This window comes from Triturus cristatus, chromosome 12, assembly GCF_964204655.1.
Source record: "Triturus cristatus chromosome 12, aTriCri1.1, whole genome shotgun sequence".
NCBI lineage: Eukaryota > Metazoa > Chordata > Amphibia > Caudata > Salamandridae > Triturus > Triturus cristatus.
Window position 1 is genome coordinate 163414927 of NC_140595.1, and position 25461 is coordinate 163440387.

The window sequence follows — 25461 nt, forward strand, 5'->3', positions numbered from 1 at the left end:
TGGTAACTGCGTTTCCTGCCCTGCTACTATAGAAGGAAGTGTATTTGAACACAATGGAGTAAAATGGAGACATGAAAATTCCACAAATTGTAAGACTAGGAACGTTGTTTATGCAGTGGTATGCTCTTGCAATAAATTGTACATTGGAAAGACAAGCCAACAGATTAATGTGAGAATTACACAGCACAAATCTCGAATTAGGAGAAAAGTCCTTACAGCGCCTATGGTAGAACACTTTCTAGCAGTTTAACACAGCGAAAATGAACTGCGTTGGACAGTTCTTGCATGGATTGATTCAAAATCGACATGTATAGAGACCGCTCTATTGCGGAAAGAGGCACATTTAATTATGAAATTCGATAGTATCAACCAGGGCCTCAACTGCATGAGTGAGCTAAACAGAATCTAGAAGACTCATGAGCTGTAATTAAATATATGGTGCTGTTGTCAGCTTCTGGACTTATATCTCTCTAATAAAGCATAAATGGGATCGATATCGATATGTTTGTAAATATAACCGACCTGTGATATTAAAACTTTTTACCTTGGGTAATTGGATTGAAACACATGACTTCAATAAACTACATCTCCCAGAAGTCAATACAAATGTAATTAGATCATCTCCTCTTGTGATTGGTCAGAAATGCATCATGTGACACTGATGCACCATCACATGATGTGCTAATCAGCTCGGCGAGCTGCTAGCAGTAATGGAGACAGATCCCATTTGAAACCTTGAGCCTGAAATCTTGAGCTTGAAGCTTCTTTAGGTGAGCAAAATTTGCATTTGAATTCAAGTGAGTTTAGCTAAAAAACGATTTTTACAAATTCTTACACTTGTTTGCTCTTGCAGCCACGAACTACTTTTAAAGAGAGTGAAGGATTGTTATTTGTTACAACACTTCCTCTGTGGGACCACGTTTTTGGCCCCCCTTCTTGAGTGAGTAAATAACTTGCTTAGTTGTCACGTTTTAAACTTATTTAAACAGACACCGCGAATGTGCGTGTAACATTTCTCTTGCAGAATTAAAGATCTGCGGTTTAAAAATCGTCTTGGCCCCGCAATATTGAAAATCAGTTTGGCAACCACTGTGTGTTATACATTGCTGATGGTTACATGCAACCGGCATAATGCAGGTATGTGACCACCAACTTGTACAGACAGAAAAACAATTAGGGCTTTGGGAAGCGCCCTTTTTTTAATAAAAATTCAAATTCTTTTTTTCATCCCTCCCTTTTTTGTCACAATCAGTCTGTTCGTGAGAAAGATTAATCCAGCCCTGATGAGAGTGCGGCAATTGATTTAACTGGCACTCGAAACGCGTCGGCAGATAAAGGAATTCAACTCCTTGGTTAAATATTACAAGGCAGACAAAGGAATCAAACTTCTTGGTTAAATATCACAAATATACTCCCTTGTGTCCCTGATATGTAGGGGATTTGATTGATTCCAAATATAAGGGTGTTAGTTGTCCAATCTATCAATTTGTTTGACAACTTTGCATTTCGTATTGTTTATATAATGATTGTTTTTTGTGACATTGCAGTTGATGGTTTCAATGTTTGACTATTATGAGTTTATTTATAATTGTATGTCAAAACACATTTTTCACGTTGTTCACTTTCATTGTGTAAATATCAATGTGGTATTTCGTGTAGTTTATTATGTGTTCTTTTTGTGATCAAAGATATTAATTTAAAAAATAAAATAAATAAAAGGCATAAATCATTGCTTGGATAAACGTATTAATTTTTGTTTATCTTACTTCATACGAATAAGTGTTGAAGTCACCAGAGGCATAGGTAAATTTTTTTCTTATATAGTATAGCTAGCCCTACCTACCCTCTAATCCTTTGGGCTAAACCCCTCCTTTTTTGACAATAGCTTAAAGATATGGGCATCTCCCCATTTATCCTTAACCTGCTGGTCCGTCTGCATGAAGGAAATTACGCCCAGGTCAGATGGGGAGTGCAAGGACAACTGACAGAACGCATCACAGTCAACAGGGGAGTTCGGCAGGGTTGTGTTTTGGCCCCCACCCTATTCTCTCTTTACATGAATGGGGTGGTCAACTTTCTGCAAGAAGATCCAACAGATGGACTAACCCTTGGGTGTGACAAGGTACCGACATTCCTGTTTGTACAAGACCCCAGCAGGTTTGCAGCGACTGCTCAATAGGTTCCAATTCTTTTGGGACGGCCGGGGGTTGGTTATCAACACCCTCAAAACCAAATTTATGGTCTTCAACCCCATAAGTCTTACAAGAGCAACCCGCTACCTGATGAGATACCTCTGGAAAGGATGGGCACCTTTGACTATCTTGGTGACTGACTCTCTGATAAACTGTCATGGAAGCCCCACATAGTGAAGATATTGTTGGGGCACAAACGCTTCTCACACAGCAGACCTCCAGGTTTATGATGCTAAAGCAGTTTGTGCAGCATTGTATGGAGCCGAGCTATAGGGATTTGAGAATGCCCATGATCTCTGCAGATCTGAGCACAAGTTTCTCAGGGACCTGGTGATGTTGCCCCAATATGGCCCCTAACCCCTCTAATGCTCGACATGGGCAGGCGATCGATTGGCGACATAGCAAGGTTGGGCCCGCTCCTCTTTTGGGCTCGCATCAGGCGGACCTCAGAGCTCCTCCCCTATGCTGAAGCCCTTACTGAGGTGATACAATTAGACACTGGCTGGAAATAGGCTGGATCTCCAGTGTTAGGAAAATTATGTCAGCTTTGGGGCTCCAAGCGCATTGGGATAGGCAGGAACCACCAACGAAAGAAGAGCTCAAACGTTTTTATTGGAAATGGGTGGAACACCAAGTAACTTGTAAATGGAACTTAGGTAGTTTAACGGCAGAATTTTACCTTCATAAACAGGCCATACACTTAGAGCCCTGTTTAGATATTATTCAGGCCCCACGGGATAGGATGTTATGCATCCATTTCAGGTTCGGCACACTTCCCGTCTGTGAGACAACAGCGAAATGGCACCCACGCAATCAAACACTAAAGCACTGCTCATGTTGCAGGGCCCCATTAGAAAGTGTTACCCACCTATTGTTTGCTTGCACAGCATATAACACTCTGAGGTCTAAGTGGCTTAAACCACTGTGCCGGCAACTGGGTACATGGGACCATCTGGCTGCCCTGCGCATCCTTAGGTCTGATCTAAGACCTCTTTTTGCGTGCTGTGTGGCAAAGTTCCTTAGTCATGTATTGCTCATCAGACAGAAGTTCTTTACAGGAATAGCACAGCACTCTGCCGAACTACGCTGACACGCAACCGTTGCAAGGTTCCATGGCAGATCTTTAAAATTTTAAAATCATACGTTACGCATGCACACTTTTTGCCTCTATTTTCAACCTTATGTGCTGCTATCTCAAGGAGGGCTGGAACATTTGAATAGGTCTGCAGGGGGTTGCAACTCGCTTCCTGACCCTATTTAAGATGAATTATCATGTTGTTCCTCCCTCTCTGTTTTTAATGTATCAAATGTATGTTTTTACTGACATGATGTGTACTAATTTTTCAATCAGCTAAAACCGGTAACTGCACTTGACACTGTGGGTGCAGCAATGTACCTGGATGGATTGCTTGTATATATAATTTTTAGTATGCTGTTGTTCAATATGCTTATCTTGTATCTTTTTTATAAAATGTCTTTTATCCCTTTTATGACACTGGATGTCGAAATAAAGCTTTACAACAAAAAGCGTACCCTAGGCCTGTACGTTTAATGCCATTAGTGGACTGCAGCACATATTGTGCCACCATTAAAGTCATAATGCAAAACATGACTGCATGCCTGCCAACAGTAACCTAGCTGTGCAGGTTTAAACAGCAAATTCAATCTCCCAAAACAACTCCCATTGACAGAACCAAACTCTCTTTTTAAATATTAGAAATTCACCTCCAAGTAGATTTTAAATGCCCATAATACAAGGTGCATGATATTTAAAAGAAGGACATTGTTATAATGAAGAGAAAACTACGCAGGTAACTTTAAGCGTCTTTATTCTGTCATCCACTCTCCGCAACTGACAGCATGTCAACATTCCAAAGTGAACTCTGGCGGAACGTTCCAAGAGGGAGGAGGGGCGGGGGAAAGGGGGAAGCTACCACTGAGGAAGAAAAGGGAAGAACACCACGGAGGAGAGAACTAGGAGAAGAAAAGAGAGATTACAACACATCTCCCTACGAAGGGAAAGGGAAAAAACATGGGAAAAACTGGAGAGAAGGGAAGAGGAGAGCGTCAGGGAAACCGGAGGGTATCAGGGCTAACAACCCAAGGAGTGAGAACCCCCAACCAGGAGGCAGGGATTCCCGCAATGAAAGAAAGGAGAACAACCCCAGATACAGATTACGAAACAGTTTCTTGAAGGACAAATCAGGAGATTATAGAGTTGGCAATCGGATCTCTTCCCCTGATGGAAGCAAAAGGGGTAATCCTCGTTCTCAAACCAGAAGAGGTGTGATATGCCCAGATGCTTTCTCTTAACACCTTATCTACATCCTTATTACTGGTACAAGCTTGATGAATGAGATCTTTGATCCAACGCATTGACATCCGAATGGGTTCATTGTCTCCTTGGGCATATACAGTGGATTCCTCATGCTTGATGCCCAACTCACGAAGGAATGACTTCATTTCATGGGATGAGAATTTGATATCATTGTTGGTGACTATGCAAGCTGGCACACCTTCGCAAGCGAAAGAGTCTCTTAAGAAGTCAATAAGGATTGTTGTGGAGACACGTGAGGCACACTTGTATTTGATCCAGTGAGACGTGGAATCCATAAGAACAATAAAAAATCTTTTAGGAACTCCTGATTGTCCCACGGGACAGATTATCTCCAATGCCAACTTAGTCCATGGAGTCTTTGGAACTGCTGTGGAATTCTCAGACAGATTACCAACATTCTCTGCAGGCAAACTATTAACAACATCAGAACCCGATACCGCATGACCCACCTCTGACACCCCCCCTTCTACAAGGGTATTGGCCCTTTTTTTCGAACTTATGTGCACTCCCGTGGGGGGTATGTCACAGGCAATGCAATTTACTCTTTGGCCTTTTCCAGTGAACACGTCTGAGGAATTGTATACATTCCTGCTGGTTACATCCACCTCCTTAGCTACGAGAACTTGTTCTTTACTGTTCGGGTCGAGTAAAATTCCCAGCTCTCTTTAATGATGCCAACCCAACAGATTAGACCCTTTGCTTACCATGTATACTTTGCCCCATGTGGATCTTCCTTTGAATTTAATACACACACTCATCATCCCTACTAAAGGAATGTTCTCATTGGCATACACTACAGCTGAAATGTCCGGCTCCAGAATTCTGGGACAGGAGGTATCAAACATGTCATTTATGGCATCGATATTGAGTAAGGTTACCGGGGCACACGAATCAGCCAACACATCTATAAGCTTATTATTCACGAGGATGGAACATTTAGATGTTCAACCGACCTGTGTATACTGATTTGCTCCTGTGAACTTGGGGAAACACGACAGTCCCTGACTTTTACCTGGAAAACATACTTTGGGGCCAAGTCCCCTTCACTGTGTACTAATTTTACTCGATAGTTTTCACTGTTGTTGCACACTCTACCCAGGTGCCCCTTCTTGTTACATTTTACACACGTGACATTTCGGGCAGTACAACATTCATCATTTGCAAGGTGATTGCTGCTGCCACATCTATAGCATTTCAACCTACCCTTTTCACTGACAGAATGGTTGTCTTTGACCTCTCCAGGTCTAACTTTTAATACCTCGTTATCATAGGAAGTGGCCTGTGCATCACTACTATTGCGAACATTGACAATCAGTTCATTGGGAGTCTTCATCTCTTTGATACACCTAGCAGTGTGTTCTACAGAGGCTGCTATACTAACCGCATCTTTTAAGGTCGGGTTTTTTGCCAGGAGCTTTTCTTGGATTCGACTATTGTTTGTGCACCTGACAAGTTGGTCCCTGATGAGAGAATCAGTGAGTTCGCCAAAGTCACATAGTTGTGTCAGGCCTCTAAGTGCTGCTATATAATTGGTGACTGATTCCTGCTTGCCTTGGATGCGGCTAAAAAACTTATGTCGCTCCAGCACTACGTTTACTCTGTCACCAAAATGTGTTTCTAACTTTAACAGTGTAACTTTAAACTCATCCGTGTCATACTCGTCCTCTTCTAGTTCTGGTTCAGGTAATGTGTCAAAAATCTTCCTACCTTTTATGCCTAAATTATGCAACAATATGTGTTGTTTACGAACTGGCGAATACCTTTCGCCGCCTATGGCAATGAGGTATGAGGCGAATAAATTTATCCACTCCTTCCAGTGAATTACCGGTTCCCCGATTTCACTGAGGAACGGAGGAGGTTGGCTCATAGCTTGTCCAGCCATAGTGGGAGGAGTAAGCTATCACGTCAGGCAAACCGGACTTTCCACAGAAGGGAAGGTAACACTAATCCTGGATATTACAGAGGTGAAAGGCAGGGAGCATACACCAGGCTTGGAGAGGAGGGAGAAATGATTTCAATGCTTAACCAACAAAATGTGAGGACAATGTGAGCAAATACAGCAGGAACTGTAGAATACCCTATACTCTAATACACCTTAACCAGAAGCATGAGGAAGACATGGCTTGTAAGCAATACACACTAAATCTTATACTTTGTAATACCCTGACGCATGAGGAGGACAAGGCTTGTAATCAATACGCAATTACTATAATACTTCTTAAATACCCTCGACGTATAAAACATGTAGAACTAGCTATGCACAGTACCCCAAATTGCATAATACACCCTCAGAGGCACATCACATGCATGGTCGTAATTACTTTTGGACACACCAATGAAAGACGGATATAAGAAATGTAGAAAGAGTAAGTACGAACAGAATAAGCACCACCACAGGAGGGCGATATATAATAGGGAATGAGAAAAAGAATTGAAAAAGGGGAATAAAGAGAGAGAGACGAGGAGGGACAATGCAGGAAAATAGAAGCAAGAGAAGAACAACAACAATTAAGCTAGGAAAATGATCAGGTAACAAGTACAATAGTGGCGCTATAAATTGAAGTACGAACACTGGATGATAATGCTGGCTAAGGTGAAAACGACAAAGGGCTGCACGAAACCCACTCAGTCTCCACCGCAAGATGTACTGTACCCCAACAGAAGGCGCAAATAAGTAAAATAGCACGAACAACCACATGCAGGCTGCAATTGCCTATGTTCGCTGTGGAGCCAGAATCAGCAGATAATAAAATTTTACTTGGCCAAAGGAGAAACACCGGTCTGCGGCAGAGGAACCAACGAAGATCTCCGCCCGCTGTAGTCATGACGCAGCGTCCACTACTCTCCTCAGATTGCCTCAAGCCGCCAAATGCTGCCTCATACCCCGGTGCACAGGGACCCAGCAAGGAGCGTCTGCGAAGAAACGCCGCCCACTGGAGTGCGTAAGGCGGAGTCGGCCTCGTCAGCGTCCAGAGAACCAGGAAACTACAAGGCGGAGGCAGCGTAGAAGACAGCCGATGAGGGGCCTCGCTGGACAGGTAAGAGCCGCAGAAAACAGGTAACTGCACAGGAACCGGCACCAGAGCGCACACAGTCCACAGCCACTACAGAGCAGGACCACCCCAGAACGCAGCACCACACCAGCTTCCCACGGACTCGTGAGAAAGAGTGTGACGGCAGCGCACCTCACGGGGGATTGGCCCACAGATTTCAGTTCTAATCTCACCAAGGACAGTTGCTGACTCCTGGCACTCCGCAATTTCCACAGATGAAGCCCCCACACGGCCTGTGTTGGTTTGATGAAAGAACACTTAGCAACAGTTCTATACGGAGAATTGGGCCGGAGGAGAGGGCACTTGAGGAGCACAATTTCTCCAGTGCTACACTTGCGGCCACCTGAACCACTCTTCACTTAATGGCTCTTCCTGATGTGATGTCTCGCACACCCACAGTGAATGGGACTGGGTACCTCAGAGTGCATCTCCACGTTTTAAGTCCCAACTGGATGTTCCCCGCATAGCTTCATCAACATCACACGACCGCCATATAGGTCTTGTAAACAGGAACAAAACACACCGACACCCTGGAGATACCCCGTAGCAGGTTTCTAGGATACACGGTGCTCTGGAGTCAGTCAGGAACTCCCTTAAACCTCGTAACTGAGCAGGAAGTTGCCCCAATATGCCTCCTCACAGGCAGTGTCCCGATGGAATTTTAATCCGGTGCAGAAAGGAGAGAGCACTGAAAGGGGAGATGACAGGAGTGGCCCCCTTCGCCAATTCGTCGCCAGTGTTATAATGAAGAGAAAACTACGCAGGTAACTTTAAGCGTCTTTATTCTGTCATCCACTCTCCGCAACTGACAGCATGTCAACATTCCAAAGTGAACTCTGGCGGAACGTTCCAAGAGGGAGGAGGGGCGGGGGAAAGGGGGAAGCTACCACTGAGGAAGAAAAGGGAAGAACACCACGGAGGAGAGAACTAGGAGAAGAAAAGAGAGATTACAACAGACATGTAAAAGGTTACTGTTAAACATGTCCTGACAGTACCCTAAAAGCTATTTTAACTGTAGCAGGATTGGCAGTTCCATAGGAAAGTATTGGGATACGTTATTCAAGGTTATTTAAGTAATAGCTGCCTAGGAACCAGCTAATAAGGTAATTGATGGACTTTTACAAATATTTATCAAAATCCAATTCATTGGTTAAGTCAGATGTGTAATAAATATTGTATAAAAGATACTTTAAAAAAAATATGTTCAGCCTTGAGATGTCCATTTGCCTGAGCTGCCAACATCACCTATGAGCTCTATAGCTCCTTAATTAGTTGTGAATTGGGTCCCATTGCTGAAAGAACAGTCTTGGGTGTGGAGAGAATTTGACCTTTCGCTGACAGTATGCCCTGGGGCCGTGCCCAACTCCTTGTATATCTTTAAAGGATATATACTGTGTCACTGACAGATGATGCTCACACCTTGCCTGCCTCCCTTTTATCAACCTAGCCAATCAGGACCAATCCCAGTTGGAATGGAGCTTCCCCATGAACCAGTTTTGAGTGACCACAGTGTTTAAATCTGAAATTATTTCTGTTACCATGAGCTGGAGCCATCTTGGTTATGGCATCCATTTTGTTGGCTTTGTAATTCTCCCATCCCTGCTGCTCGTCTTTTTCCCTGCCTGTGCTGTCTATTTTAGTTGACTTCCTGACTCCGATAAAAGCAATATGCATGCTAAAGGGTTTGTAGCTGCCAGAACACCTGGTCTCAGACTCAACTGTCAATCTCTCAGTGCTGCCATAAGCACTCCTGCTCCCCTTCCCACTTTGCTGACTAAGTGATTTCCCATCTGCCCATGTTTGTCGATAACTATTCCTGTGTAGGCCTGTACCTTCTATTTGTAACTACATGCCTACTCTGCAACAAACTCTGTATATAAGGCCTGTGTTCTGTGACTTCAATGTACTACCTCAGGCAGCACTTGAGAGTGCTTTGTGGACGTAGTCCCACTCATGAGTGATTAACAAACTTGTTATTTGAATTCCACCTTCAGTGCCAACCTCTATTTTGTTGGTCTTAGGACCCATGGACAGAGAAGGGTGACCCCTGCACCGGTTTGCTGATTGAAAAGCTCATTTCCACAACAGGGGAGGGTTTTCTCATTTCCCTGGCCATAACTCTAGGCTGGGCACAGAAGCACTCACTGCACAGAGGATTAAAGGTTCTGCCATGTTGTATTTAGGTAGAGAGGAGCACTCTGGGATTATTTGCGGTAGGGCACACAAAAGGTTCCCCCTGGGAACATTTTTACCTGTTGGTTAGGGAGGGGCCAGGAGTCACCGCCACCTATAGGCTAGTTTCAGGCATATATGTGGCACCCCTGGGTACCTTCTTCAGAACACTGCAATACCACTGATAGACAAAAGAAGGACTGCACCTGCTATTGAGACCTTAAGTGATGGACCTGTTCCAAACTGTGCCCAGGGCAAAGAAGTGGACTTCAAGGGTCAGGTGGCTAACCTCTTGTTAAGCTACAGGGACACAAAATGTGCAAGAAGCCCACTTTTCTGAAGGAGCCCAACTGACCAGTTTCAACCTACCCTGGGTCCTGCTGAGGGCCTCGGTTGGATGGAATCCTAACCCCAAAGTGGTGCCGCTCAGGGCCTGGACCCTTGGCTAGGTGAGTGTATTCCTTCTTTCCCCAAACTGCAAGAAGTGGGACTTTAAAACTTTTTTGCAAACTTGATTCCTGGAGAACCGAAGGAGACTGGTGTTGCCATTAAAGCTGGAGCTGTCTGCATTTATTTGCCGGTCTGGGTTAACTTCCGCGTTGCTTCACTGAATGACATCCAATTCCCAGAAGCGTTCCTAAGTCTGAACATAGAGGGCTTCGCCGGGACTGATGCCGAGCAGCATCCAATCAACATTGAGGCCTTCCTGGGCATTCACGCTTCAGCAACCTGCTGTCATCAATCCTCGCTTTGGATCCAGCTTGTAGCTTACCCCACCGACGACTCCTTGAAGACACTTTTCTCCATAAAAGATTCTAAGTCTGAAGGTAACTCAGCGACCGGGACCAATCTGGTCCTCTTATCCGATTCACGCTCCATCGCGGTTGGCCTTAAGCATTACCTTTGTCCCTGTCTAGCACGAACAGTAGCCCACGGTTGGCGCTTTGTAATTTTTGCGCTATTTTTCTTTTAAAACTTTCAAACTCTATATCTCCATTGCCCCTTATTGGATTTTAGTTATTTTAGTGTAATTTTGTTCACAAAAATGTTCTCCATTTTTATAAATTGGAGTGGAATTCTTATTTTGTTGTGTGTCCAACTTTCTAATTGTTTGGCTACTTCTAAATGGGGTTGAGCTCAAGTAAACATTTCTGGAACCTTTACTTGAACTAACGAGAATAGTGCCATTATTACCTGTAGTCAACTACCATTCAGCCCAACTAATAATCCCCTTTCTCATAGATGACCATTCATGGCTTGGAGGACTTGACTTGTAGAGATAATTTTTAACTTATTGTGATGATGAACAAGCGTATAATGTCCAGAATGGGTCTGGGACCCCATGCTTTTTAGGACTAAAAAGTAAAGGGAGTAAAATTCTGTGCCCATCTCTTTCAAGGGCACCATTTCAAAAGCTCTCATGGACAACAGTGCAAGAAACGTCCCCCTCCAAGATAAAGGAATTGCTGAGGTCTAGTTCCTTGCAGATAGTGAATGGGTCAAGAAAGTGAACAGAAAGATAAGGTTTAGCTCATGCAAACCAGCTGGAGTACCCATGATTCAAAATCATTCAGAAAATGAGATCCCATTTTTTCTTGGTGGGTTTAACCCTACCACCCCAGTGAAGCGCCACCCTTCTCTTTGCCAACAAGAGGGCCACTGATGAAAATCTTTGATTAGCAGGTTGGAGATCTTTAACCAGTCCTAGTAGACACATTGCTGGGTCACAGGCTGTTTGTTGTGATACCATATCTGTTAAAGTCTCAGTTACATAAGTCCAGAATTGCATGACATTGGTGCACTGCCAGGCCAGGTGTAGGAATCAGCCTCCACTTCCCCACTTAGCACACAATTTGCATAATCCCTTAGCCCAAACTTGCATAGTTTAACAGGAGTATACTACATTTGGTACAAGAATTTAAAGTGTATTATTCTCAGATTATAGTTAGAGGTGAGTGTTTGTAATTTGGCACAGCAACTCTTCCTATCAGCTTCTTCTATGGGATGGAAAGTATGGCTTGCCAACCCTCTAACACCTTGTCACTGGGTTGTGGTCTATTCTTCTGTGCCGCATTGTATAATTTAGTGATTAAGTCTCTGCGCTTTGTGCTTGTGAGTAATATCTGTAGTGCGGATGTATGACGTTAAAACGCATGCTTTTACAACGCATGCCGTTACAACGCATTTTTTACAACGCAAAATCTGTTACAACGCAAGTCTTTACAACGCAAGTCTTTACATCGACTTGCAGTAGATGGCGTGCTAACATTAAAAAAGGGTAATTTACTATTCTAACTCCAGTCCACGTTGCAGTAGGGAAGGTGTTTGGATAGTAAACTACACTATTTTTAATGTTAGCACGCCATCTAGTGCAAGTCGATGTAAAGACTTGCGTTGTAATGGCATGCGTTGTAACAGATTTTGCGTTGTAATAGTTTCGTTGTAATGGTAGTGCGTTGTAAAAGTTGCGTTGTAAAGGTTGTTCCCCCTGTAGTGCAGTAAGACCCAGGGGTGCCTCTGGGGACTGATGGGGAAAGGTCACGCAAAGCCTTTCAGAGCCTATAGTATATGGATATCAGTAATGGAGTGTGCACATGTGTGCTTGTAAAATCCTCAAGAGTAGCAAAGCTGCCGTTAGGATAGACATCACCTGTAGTTTCCAGGCCCGCCTTGGTGAATACTTGTAGCATTTTATCTTCCCAGGAAACTGATATTTCAGGGTGATGCTGTGAAGACAATGGCAGAGCGTATAACGGAAACTCCAACACCCATCCTCCCAATTTCTGCCAAGCGTCATGGTGGAATGCAGTGTGTTAATTTCTGTACGTATTATCCCCTCCATTTTAATTGGCAGGATAGCAGAGAGCAGGAATTGGTTGTCATCATCCTGTTCTATCGTAATGTGTGAAATGTACTGGTGTTCGATACCAATAATGAGAAAAATGGGCCTGTGCGCAGAAATAATACAGGTGGAAGTCCAGTGCATTAAAACCCCTGCTAGCTTATGGCAAAGTGAGTGTGTCCCAGCTAATTCTTGGTTGCTTTCCTGCCCTTACCATCGTAAACAAGAGTGTCCGAAGTTTCTGAAAGGAATACAAAGGTAAGTCAATGTGTATGTTTACAAACAGATATAAAAATGTGGCCGGTATCTCCACCTTTATGAGTACTATCCTGTCCGTTAATAAAAACTGCAGCTTAGACCATCTAGAAGCTTGGTCCTCCAGCTGCAAAAGGGCTCTGCCATAGTTAGATTGAATCACCAAATCTGGATCCTATGTAACCAAAGTCCTACGTATTTGACAGGATCAGTGTTCACACTAGTGGAAATTCAAACGAGCACCGTGATGTATTAGGTGTTAGCGGCCATATAACCAATTAATGCATAAGCCAGAGTAGTGTTCAAAACTAATTTATTCCCAGATCACTGGGGATAGATGCATGGGAGGATCCCTGACATACAGTACCATGTCTTCTGCATAGAGGGAAATACCTAAAGGTCACAGACAAAACTGTAGGTCAGAAGCTGCATGATGTTTCTGGATGACGCATGCCAGCAGTTCCACTGCTATAGAGAATAACATTGGCGACAGGGGGCAGCTCTGTCACGTACCTCTTCCTATAGGGAACCCTTCAGAGGTGTGTCAATTGACTAGCACCTGGGTCATCGGGTCTGTATACAAAAGACAAATCCAGCAAAGGAACACCTCTGGAAGTCCCATACGAGTCATGATGCCAAACATATATTCCCATGTGTTTGCATTTCAATTCCCATGGGTGAAGGCCCTAACCCACATATTATTAGCAATTAGAAATAATTTTAAGGAGAAAACAAGAGCTTGGTGGTATCAGTGCGTTTCTTCAATATTTGTTTCTGAACTTGACGGATTGATGGGCAAGTGAAGCCAACACGTTTCGCCCACTCACAGCGCACAGTCCTGAGGCTTACTCAAGACAGTCGGTATTAATGATCTGCATTTTAAGTAGTCCTGGGCGGAGTTCGTGAAACTCCACGAAGTGACAAAAAAATTCTGCTGCGCTACGTGGAATTCTGCAAGTGGCAGAGTGCGTTCGGTTATGCCATTTGTGTTGATTTTCAGCACTGGGTGTTAGTCCCAAGCAGTAAAATCAGTACAAATGGCACCATGCACAGCACAAGAGGGCGCTACTTCTTTTCTGTCATTCGATCATCAACTTTTTCAATGAGAACTCAGTTTCTCAACGTGTTTTTCGGAACTCCACATGCTTTGCGGAGTGTGGAAAACTCTGCAAACTCCACAAACGGAGCAAAGTTCACCGCCCAGGCCTAATTTTAAGATGATCGCTCATCATGACAGTGTGATATCCGTAGCTTGATCGATGAATAATACCTGCAGTCCCTGATGGTACATCAGCCAATGTTGTCACATCCTGGGTAGGCAGCTACTTCCTGATGGTGATAGAAAGCTGTTGCTGTGTGAAAAGCTTTCTGATCCAGCCTGACATATTGGGAATATTTATAATCTGAGGATCCTACAGGAAGGTGTATCCATCATAAGAGCTGTACTACAGCTATAACCAGAAATTTCTCGTTTTTTTGTTGTAATTAAGACATCTTAGAACGCTCCTCCATATGCAAGGTCACTCGCATTATTGTATTACAGCAGGCACTACTTAAGTTTACTTTGCATTTAAGGTTCACCACAGCATAAACGTTTCCCAACTATCCATGCCTCAAACTTCACAAAACATGCTAGCATCATTATATAAAGCAACCATTGACTATTTCCACAACAAAGACTGCGTATGCAATGGAGCGCTCTTCTCAATTATAGAAAAGTTAGGTGTTTCTAAGAGTACTTTTCCTTATGGGTTCCTTGGCTGAAAGCTCCTCATCTTCCAGGCCTGTCCTTCTACTGCTGCCAAATATGTTCTGGGTGAACATATTTATTACAAGCCTCTTCAAATTGTGGGTGGGCAAGGCCAGATACTCAATTTGGTTTTGCACTACAATGTGGGGACCTCAGTTCGCACAACTGGTTTGCATGAGCTAATTGAGTCTGAGGTTAATATCTATTGCAGCACTTAGGGTATCTACAGAGACAAACTGTAGAAACAGGAAGAAATCATTTGAACGGGTGCCTTTGAACACCTGCTATCTAAGAACCTGCCATGTGTTTTAGATACAATAGAAACACTTGAGAACAACAACATGAGGAGCACAGAAAACCAACCAATAAGATTTATTTTCATGTAGAGACACCTAAATAAGCGATAGTGGGCCAAACCAAGATAAGGACCAAAGAAGAGTGATTAGGAGGAAAACAAAATTTAAAATACACAAAATATTTTCTATCACAGACCTCTGCAAGCTTCACTGCTCCCTCGTCTTTGATCCGATTGTGGGACAGGTCAAGCCATAACAGAGAGCGATTCCGTCGTAAAATCTGAATAAAAAATATTTAAGAGAAGAAGAGACAAATTGAAAGGTAAATTATAAGTAGGAAAAGGATCAGCTGTAGCTAAAAACTGCATGTTTCATGTGTAGTCTAAAATTCCTGTTATAGGAACCCGTGGTAGATAAGTAGTAAAAACACATTGTAATAGTACAGGGCAGACGATAAGCAAACAAAGGAGCCATTGTTGTTGAAACTCGGCCTTCTTTTCTCAGGAACTACTACAACAATCTGTCTCCATTCCATGCCTCCAACATTTGGGTCATAATTGCACACATAAATGCACTGAAAAGGATGATTTTCCGAGTGAGGCAGGTGATAAAAACCTAAACAATGTAAGTTCTAGTCTTCAGAATCAAGAGTGCCTTTTTATTTCTAATCAACAATATAATACTCAACAGATATGAGATTTTGTGGAAAGGATGTTCTCTCCCTCCACCACAGTTAACTCACTGGGAGCTGGGAGTTCAATGGAGCTCCCACCATGGATGAATACATTGGCTGTAAGGGAATAGACTGATATCTAACACATTCTACCAAAACATTACATTTACTTACTCATTATGAGCTATTAAACCAATTATTCGCGGTATGAAACGTTTTTTGGGTGGTACAAGATCAGCTTTTATCAAGGAAGGACTCCAAGGATTCGGTCTAGGCGACTTTGGCCACATTCAATTCCTGCAGCAGGGTTGCTGACTGGTATTCTAGCGATAAAATCCCTTCTCCCCACTGTGATGGTGTGGCTAGTTTAAAACAAAAACCAAAGGAAATGATGGACGGAGTGTTGAACATTGCAAGCACTCACCCCCTGTCAACTGATCTGGGTTTAATCCATCACCGTTCTTTAGCCCACTCTGCCACCCCAGTTCAGACATGGCCATATGCAAATCAGTCTGACCCTGTGCCTCATGGGAACAGTCCAGCCCGAACTGCCAAGCCATGTCTTCTCTGGACCGGAAACAAGCTTCCTAGGACCGGTTTCTGGCATTACAGCCGTCTTCAGCCAGGCTTGCTTGAATCCAGTGGCAAAGTGAGCAAGGGACTCACGTCTGAGCATACCCTGCCAACCCTACCCTCTGATTTAAAAGCGTGACCCACTTTAGGTTAGGGTTCAACATGATACCAAGATAATTACAATTCAGAACCTTTGTAATGGGGGTCTTACTGATATTAAACCTTTAGGAACTTGTTTCTTTTGACCCGCAAATCATGATGTTCGATTTCTGATGGTTAACCTTTAATTTGAGTTCCCCCATAAATTCATTAAAGGAATCGAGTAATAGCTGTGGCCTGGCGGTGCAGAGAATAACAGAGTACTGGCACAGGACGGGTACCCACCATGGGAGAATCGCTTCCTCTAGCCATCAGCACTCAATCAAGGGAATTAATATAGTAGACAAATAAAACAAAAAGGGGTAGTATACAGCCCTGTCTGCCACCCCCCCCCCCCCCCCCTCCGGTTAGACTTAAAAATGGGAGTGCATTCTCCATCTTGGAAGTATCGGACTTCTGCTATCGTACCCCAGTGTAGGCATTTGAGGAGTTCAATCAGGGGATTATTAATCCCTGCCTCACTCATCATATCCCATAGCTTTCCCCTACCCACCAGATCGAAAGCATTGGAGAGGTCCATAAATGCCAGGTGTAAAGAACCTCCCCCTAGCTTTAACATACTCAACGGTTAGTAGGAGCAAGTTCAGAGACTACTCAACTGTACCCAGACCTGGGCCGAAGCCATATTGTACTTCTGCGCCAAAAATACTTTCCTCCACCCATTGTTACAATTTTTGGAGGATCACCCTCCCCCAAGATCTTAACAGAGGAATCCAAAAGGGAGATCAGGCGGTAGCATGTTGGTTGGCTTCTATCGCCTTTTTTGAAGAAGAGAAGAATGGTGGATTTCATTCAGGAACTAGGAATTTCATCTCTCATTCCAGCTCAAAACACATTTGTAAGCAAAACGGGTCAAAATGTTGGAGTCTGTCTAAGGACATCTATGGGGACCCCATCAGGGCTAAGGGCCTTACCGGCGGGGCTCTTTATAATACACTTAAATGAATAAAACAGGCAAAAAGAGGTGAACTATCCCAAACAATATTAGATACTTCTAAGGATGGTGAGTTAAATGTTTCTTGGTAAACAAATCCTTGAAAAGTGGGATACCTAATTTTCTGAGGGAATGTGACAATATATTTTGTGATGCTTTTCTTCTGAGAAAAAAGGCCAATTTATAACTTCCCAGAATGCCTTGGAGTCTCTAATTTCTGAGGCTGTTGGTAGGTCCTCACAGGGCATCTCTCTTATTTCCCTTCTCCTCTCTTCCAGGGTCAACCAATAATGTTATAATCCTAATAATAATAATAATGTAGTTTATAGAGTGCGTAGTTACTTCCACCAAAGTGTCCCAGTGGTAGGATCTTGCTCCCAAGGGTCAGAACAAAACAGTATACTAGTGAGACAGCACAATTTAAACCGATCTGAACAGCCAGGTTTTCCGATTTTTGCAAAAAAATTGTTTTGCTTTTTCCCACTCTACTCTGAAGAGAAAAAGAGTTCCACAGCTTAGCTGCTAAGAAACTAAAGGAACAGCCAGTGCATAATTTGAGCAGGTGGTTTCCAGTGCCCAGCACCGGCACTTTATTGTCAGCACCGGGACTAAATTGTCAACACCGGCACTTATGACAGTGTGCTACATGGTGGTGCTGTTTGCCTAATTCAGAAATACTCATCACAAGAGTTGTTATTTAATAGAATATACTTTAGAATTGACTAATCACCCAAGCCATTCTTATAGCTTTGGGGGCCTGGAATATTTTGAATTATCACACTTATAGAAGTGTGATCGTTAGTAGTTGTGTTGGTACTGTAATTTGGCTGCGGCAATGGGTGGTGCAAGCTGCAGTTGCCTCCTGATGAGGGCCCTGGCATTTATATTTTTACAAATTGTACACTGGAAGAAGCCCCCACTGTGTGCTTTCTTTACAAGGGGATCTCTGACACATCCTTGCAAGCCTTTTCAAGGGTACCGCCTTCTTTGGGAGCGTGCTTCTGATGTCCCTACAGAAATTTGTGAGGGTCTCAGATTGTGTCTTGACCCCGCCTCTTCTTTGGAGCATGGGTGTTACAAATAAACTAAAAAGACTAACTGCTGTGAGCATATTCGTCGGAAAGCTAAACAAAATCAAATAAATCAAGGCCGAGTGCTGTGCACATTTCGCTCCAAAAGCTTAAAGAATAATAAAAATGTCATCTATATTAAAAAAATTAATACATATGCCATAATGTGAGCCTGTTTTATTGCAAAAGCCCAACATCTGAGCACATTTGGATGCAAAAGCCAAAGAGGGAAAAGAAATAAAACAAAAGAAAACATTCCGTCATCTAAACGTATTTTTTTGCCAGCGCCAACACAAAAGAAAATGCATTCTGGTTGTGTAAGCAAGAGATTGCTGCTCCTTACCAAGTGTAGGAACAGAAGCGATTGTAACTAAAATGTTAGCTGCTGTGCGGCGTGAGAAGGCAGTGAAACCATAGGGTGGGTGAAAAGTCATTACAATCCATTATGGTCAGGGTAGTGCATTGCTGTTGTGGTGGCAACAGCAACTACGAAAAAGTCATTTTAAAAAAAGAGTGCAGACAAAGTGTAAATAAAACCTACAGAGTAAGATCACATGTAACGGGCAGTCCTAGTGGGGGTGTTACAACAGTACAAAAGGAGGGACTGCTAACCCAATTAATCAAAGAAAAACAAGCATTTACGACAAACAGTCAAAGGAGCCAATTAAAAAGATGTGCAGAGCTTAAAGACTGTATTCTGGATAAAGCAGGTCTCGAGGAGAAAGCGCATACGCTGCCTAGGCAAGACCTAAAAAGTACTAGCCTCATACTCTCTGTCAAAATGAGGTGGGGATATTAGAGGGAGCCATATGGGACAGCCACACATTTTATGATATCTGTCCTGTTATTGACCATCGATCAAGCCCTTAGAAGTGCACTAACTCAGGGGATAACTAGATACCCCAGAAACCTTGCAAAGCTTTCAACAGGGTCATTTACGAGTGCTTTGCTGCAGAACTCTGCAAGGTGGCACTAAAGTGAAAGTCCCCACTCTACAAGTGGTAAAATTATACCAGGTGTAAATAAGCATCTTTGTGTCAATGTAATAGCATTCTTTTGTGAGAAAATCAACAAAACATGGACTAAAACCCAATTTTCCTTTTACATTGGGGATATGAAATCAGACTGCTCGTGAGGCTAAAAACAAAGACCCTTAGAAGACGTATTACAGAAAAACAGAAAATGTATACTAAAGACACTAATGGTCCCCACACTAGATGCTGCTAATTGTTGGAAACAAGTAGGTTCTTTCACCTAAAATTGTTAAGATGAAGACCAAACATCCATAACAATCTATGACATCCAGAGGAAAACCCCAACATCCAGGAAGCGCTTCCATAAGACTTCCTAAATACCATTATTAATAAATGTTCTTGGTCAAAAACACTAGAAAACTGTCATAGTAGTAGAGTAGTCTGCCCAGGACAAACTGGTCACCAATAGGTGTGATATCAAGTAAGACTATGCAAAAAGAACAATTTGATGGACGGAATGCAGAACAATGTTATACATTCACCCCAGTACGGAGATCTGGGCCTAAATCCATTGTTTATTTGCTCCCCGTGCCATTCCAGTTTGGACCCAGCCATATGCAAATCAGTCTTGACCCTGCTCCCTATGGGAACAGTCCAGCCCGAACTGCCAGGCCAGGTCCTCTCTGGACTGGAAACACGCACCCTAGGACCGGTTTCAGATTTTCACCCCTCATCAGCCAGGCTAGCATGACTCCGGGCCATGGAGGGCACGGGACCCACGTCTGGGCATACCTGTCCCACTCGAGGTGACAAATGCAAAAAGAACAATAGATGGACAGAATGCAGAACAATGTCATACATTCACTCCAGTACAGGGATCTGGGCCTAAATTCATCGTTTTTTTCCTCCTCATTCCATTACAGTTTGAACTCAGCCATATGCAAATCAGTCTTGACCCTGCTCCCTACAGGAACAGTCCAGCCCAAACCACCAGGCCACGTCCTCCCTGGACTGGAAACAAGCATCCTAGTTCCAATTTCGGGGTATCACCCCTCATCAGCCAGGCTAGCTTAACTCCAATGGCATGGAGAGCACGGGGCCCATGTCTGGGAATGCCCATCCCACTCGTTTTGACAAATGCAAAAAGAACAATTGATGGACAGGATGCTTGTTTCTGGTCCAGGGAGGACCTGGCTTGGCAGTTCGGACTGGACAGTTCCGATGAGGAACAGGGTCAAGACTAATTTGCATATGGCTGGGTCCAAACTGGGGTTGCATGTTGAGCAAAAGAACGATGGATTAAACCCAGATGTTTGTGACTGGGGGTGAATGTTTGCATTGTTCAGCATTCTATATATCATTTGCTTCTTTTGCATTTGTCACCCTAAGTGGGAAGTGTATGCCCAGATATGGGTTCCATGCTCACTGCGCCACTGGTTTCAAGCTAGCCTGGCTGATGAGTGGTGATGCTCTAAAACTGGTCCCAGGGTGCTTGTTTCTGGTCCAGGAAGGACCTGGTTTGGCAGTTCGGGCTGGATTGTCCCATGAGGAACAGGGTCAAGACTGATTTGCATATGGCTGGGTCCAAACTGGGGTGGTGTGATGAGCAAAAGAACGATGGATTAAACCCAGATTTTTGTGATGGGGTGAATGTTTGCATTGTTCAGCATTACGTCCATCTTTTTTCTCTTTTGCATTTGTCGCCCTAAGTGGGAAGGGTATGCCCAGATGTGGGTCCTGTGCTCACTGCGCCACTGGTTTCAAGCTAGCTTGGCTGATGAAGGGTGAAACCCCAAAGCCGGTCCTAGGATGCTTGCTTCCGGTCCAGGGTGGACCTGGCTTGGCGGTTTGGTTTGACTGTTCCCATGAAGAACAGGGTCAAGACTCATTTGCATATGGCTGGGTCCAAACTGGGGTGGAATGGTGAGCAAAAGAACAATGGATTAAACCCAGATCTTTGTGACAGGGGGTGAATGGATGCATTCTGCAGCATTCCAGCCATCATTTGTTTCTTTTGCATCAAGTAAGACTATGTCATCACCATACGATATGGCACAGAGATGTGAATCTTCCAGTTTATAAGTGAAATGCCCCATTTTAAAATCCGTGGCATGCCTGCAAGGTGAAGAGTGAAAAAGGGGGCAAGAACACAACCTGCTTTAACTGAGACAATGGGGAGATACAAAGGAAGGAATAGTTCCTTACCTGTAACTCCAGTTCTCCTGTAGGGGTCTTTCCGTGATAAGTCATAAGCACTTGAATAGTCCCGCCCATGTGCTGGGACCCCGGAGCACTTCCTTAGATATATCTTCTTAAGTGGATTTTTTTCGCCTTTCTTCAGGGAGGCCTGCAAAGAAACTTAAAAGATAGAAAAGACAGTAATGCAGCCTAACTAACTAGGCTACACTGGCCACGACTTCATCCTGAAGTTAAAAAAGATAGCCAGTAAACTTATATTTTACAATTTTTATGGAGTTTAATACACAGAGAAAACGCCCCTTAACAAAACTCCTTTTTTCATGATAGAGATGAAAGGATTGGAAAGAGTAGACCAATAGGGTGCCATTATGTGTCTCAAAATAGAAGCTATGACTTTAAGAGTCTCCAGAGACCACCAGTATCCCATGATGCACAGCCAGTGGCAATTACGTCAGTTCTTTTTGAAGGCGTAGAGAAGTGAATGCCTGTTTTAAGTTATGCATATGTCTGTCTATTTCACCGAGGAGGAGGGAGGGATGCTTATGACTTATCACAGAAATACCCCTACAAGAGAACTGGAGTTATATGTAAGAAACTATTCCTTCTCTTGTAGGGGATTTCTGTGTATAGTCATAAGCACTTGACTAGACTAGCAAGCCCATCCCTACAAGAAACTCGCGGTGGAAGATACAGAAAGTTAACATGCCGGTTTAAGCAAACAGGTTCCGAAGGGAAGCCTGTCCGACTTGAGCATCTGCCTTAGCATCAGAGTCCAGGCAGCAGTGTTTTCTAAATGTATGGACTGACTTCGAGGTAGCAGCCTTACAAATCTCAGAAATGGGAATATTATGAAGTAAGGCCGCAGTAGCTGCTTTTCCTCTGGTAGAGTGAGCCCTAGGCTTACTAACAAGAGTTTTGTTGGCTTTCTGGTAACAGAGTCGAATACAGGAAACAATCCATCTGCATATGGACTGCTTGGAGATCGCTAGAACTGTACAAATAGAGCCATAGTTTACAAATAACTGATCTAATCTCCTAAGATCCTTAGTTTTGTCCAAATAAAACTTCAAAACCCTTCTAACATCCAGGGAATTAAGTGATCTCTCCGCTGGAGAAGAAGGATGCTGGAAAAATGTGGGCAAGGAAAGTTTGATTCACATGGAAGTCCGAAATTACCTTAGGAAGGAATTTCGGATGAGTCCCCATGACCACTTTAGATGTATGGAAAACTGTGTAAGGTTCTTGACAGCAAAGTGCCTGGATTTCGCTGACCCGGCGGGCGGAAGGGATAGCCATAAGAAAAGCTGTCTTCCAAGACAGATGCCCAAGGGTAGCCTTATGAATGGGTTCAAAGGGTTCTTGCATTAGTCGAGAAAGATGATAGAGTTTGTAAATCACGTATTCATAAACACTTCACTCAGTCATTCGCTCAATTTGTTTTTAACCACTACATTTTTTCTCACCATTCACGTTTACACATTTAATCATAAGCTTTATTTTTCTTGATTTCTCACATCACTTCACAATAAAGCACTCTATCATTGTCATGTTTTTATTTTGTGACAGTTTTTCTCATACCAGTATGCGTTATTTGCCTTTCTAAGATGTCCGCCATAGATCTGTTAGAACAATGTCACCATCCAATACCGTTTTCTCTTTCTAATATTCACTCTCGCATTTTAAAACTAACGACCGCGTTGTTACTGATGAACACAATGACCACGGGAGACATGTGATCGACACTGTCTTCTTCTCAAGGTAAACAACTAACAGTCACTTATTACTTCACGGCACCGCGTTTCACTAAGTCCCGGCATCTCGTATAGTCACGCTGTCTTTCTCATCACTTTTTTGGATTGTGTCTAACACGGAATTACTTCATCACGGTACGATGCACTGGCAGACACTTGTTATCGCGTCTAACTTGAATGCTTTTGAACACGCTCACAGTTTTCGTACTTTCTTAGGCAGCACAATACCACTCTGTCAGATTACCGTTCATTTCATTACCCAAATTTCAACCTGGTTCACTGCATAATGTGACTAATCATCACGTTCCTCTTTGGTCAACTTCCCTTTCGAGGGACATGTTTTACCAACGGATCACCGTTTTTCGTTGCACTTTGGAACGATTATTAAAACACACACACTTTTTTCTATTTAAACACCAAGGTTTCTATTGGGTTGTTTTGCAATTTATTTTTAATATTTTTTAAAAACAGGTCGCCTGATTATTGTCTAGCTCCATTTTCTTTAGAAAATTACCTGACGAAGGGCAAGGTCATTGCCCGAAATGCATTGGGGATGTTTCATTCAAATGATGTATCTATGAACCTTGAATAACCCATCCAACGCATTCTAAAGGTTTTCACATAACTCATGAATACAATGAGGATTTGATTTACAAAGAATTGTTTGAATACATTTATTTCGAAGCCATCATAACTTTATTGACTACCAAAAAAGTCTCTTTTGAACTTTTGTGCTTTTGGCAGTGCGTATAGAGGGACATATCCCGAGAAGGAGGAGAAGGACTTCTAATGGGAAGAAAAACTTTCTCCAAACCTTCCAAGAAATTTCTAATGACAGGAATTCTAAAAAAGGCAGTTTGTGAAGGGCATTCCCTGTAAGCAGTCAGAGCTGCCAGGTGAACCTTAATGGAAGAAAGTTGAAGGCCAGATTGGGCTAGATGGAGCAAGTAGGGAAAGATGACATCTTCCTGGCAAGAAGTAGGATCCTCATTCTTCGAGGAACACCAGAAACAGAATATCTTCCATTTATACGCATAAGCGGAGCGTGTGGATGGGTGCTTAGCTTCCTTAAGGATGTCCATGCAGTCCTGAGGTAAGTTCAATCGTCCATACTGCATTAACTCAGGAGCTATGCTACCAAATTCAAAGATGAGAGGATGGGATGCACCATCTGTCCCCCGAATTTCGTTAGCAGGTCCGTTTTGCATGGCAGCCTGAGATGTGAAGGATAGACCGGTGAAGAAGATCTGTGAACCACCATTGACGTGCCCACTCCAGGGCTATGAGAATCATCTTGGCCAGTGATTGTGAGAGCTTGATGAGGACTGCCGGGATCAGGAGGATTGGAGGAAAGGCGTAGAGAAATCTGCCTGACCAGTTTACCCATAGGGCATTCCCCAGAGTTCCAGGTTGGTAGAACCTCAAGGCAAAGTTTTGGCAATTGTTGATTTCTGCGGTGGCAAACAAATCGACCTCTGGAGTACCCCATCTTTTGAATATATCTCAAACCACGTTGTCGTTTAAGGCCCACCCGTGATTTTCCTGAAAGAGTCTGCTTAGAGCGTCGGCCTGAGCATTTTGAACACCTGGGAGGTGAGTTGCTGTTATGGTCAGATTTCTGGCTAAGAGCCACTTCCAGATGGTCTGGGCTTCCCGAGATAATGGTCTGGATCTCGAGCCTCCCTGCTTGTTGAGGTAGAACACTGTTGTTGTATTGTCCGTCTGGACAAGCAGGGAGCTGGCACGGAACGATGGTTGAAAAGCTTTCAGAGCCAAATGAACTGCTCATAACTCCAGCAGATTGATATGGTAAGTGGATTCCTTTCGTGACCATTTGCCCTGGATCTGAAGGTGATCTGAGTGGGCTTCCCATTCTAGGAGAGAGGCATCCGTTTTATGGTTTGCATAGGTATTTCCTTGTGGAAGGGAATCCCTCATAAGAGATTGATGGGTGAACACCACCATTTGATGGACCAGAAGGCATGTGTGACAGTTGAATGCTATCCTCTCAATCCCCTATTCGCTGGTCCCATTGGTCCTCCAGACATTCTTGCAGGGTTCTCATGTGGAGACATGCATTCAGTGTGAGGAAGATGCAAGATGCCATGGAGCCCAGAAGAGAAGAGACCTTCCTCACCATTGGGAAAGATATTTTCATGAGAGCCTGAGCCTTCTGAAGGATCGATAAACATATTTCCTTCAAAGGATACACGTTTGCCCTGCGAGTATC

General features: G+C 43.5%; 1 protein-coding gene across 7 annotated transcripts in view; it reads right to left on the reverse strand.

Annotated features, from left to right (window-relative positions):
• The window catches only part of LRRC71 (leucine rich repeat containing 71), a 382267-nt gene that overhangs the window by 257223 nt on the left and 99583 nt on the right, over positions 1 to 25461 (reverse strand). For all 7 annotated transcript variants that reach the window (XM_085640082.1, XM_085640080.1, XM_085640079.1 and 4 more), the window contains one exon: positions 15095 to 15178. In XM_085640082.1, coding sequence (XP_085496208.1) covers positions 15095 to 15178 — 84 coding nt within the window. The remainder of the gene's footprint in view (positions 1 to 15094; positions 15179 to 25461) is intronic.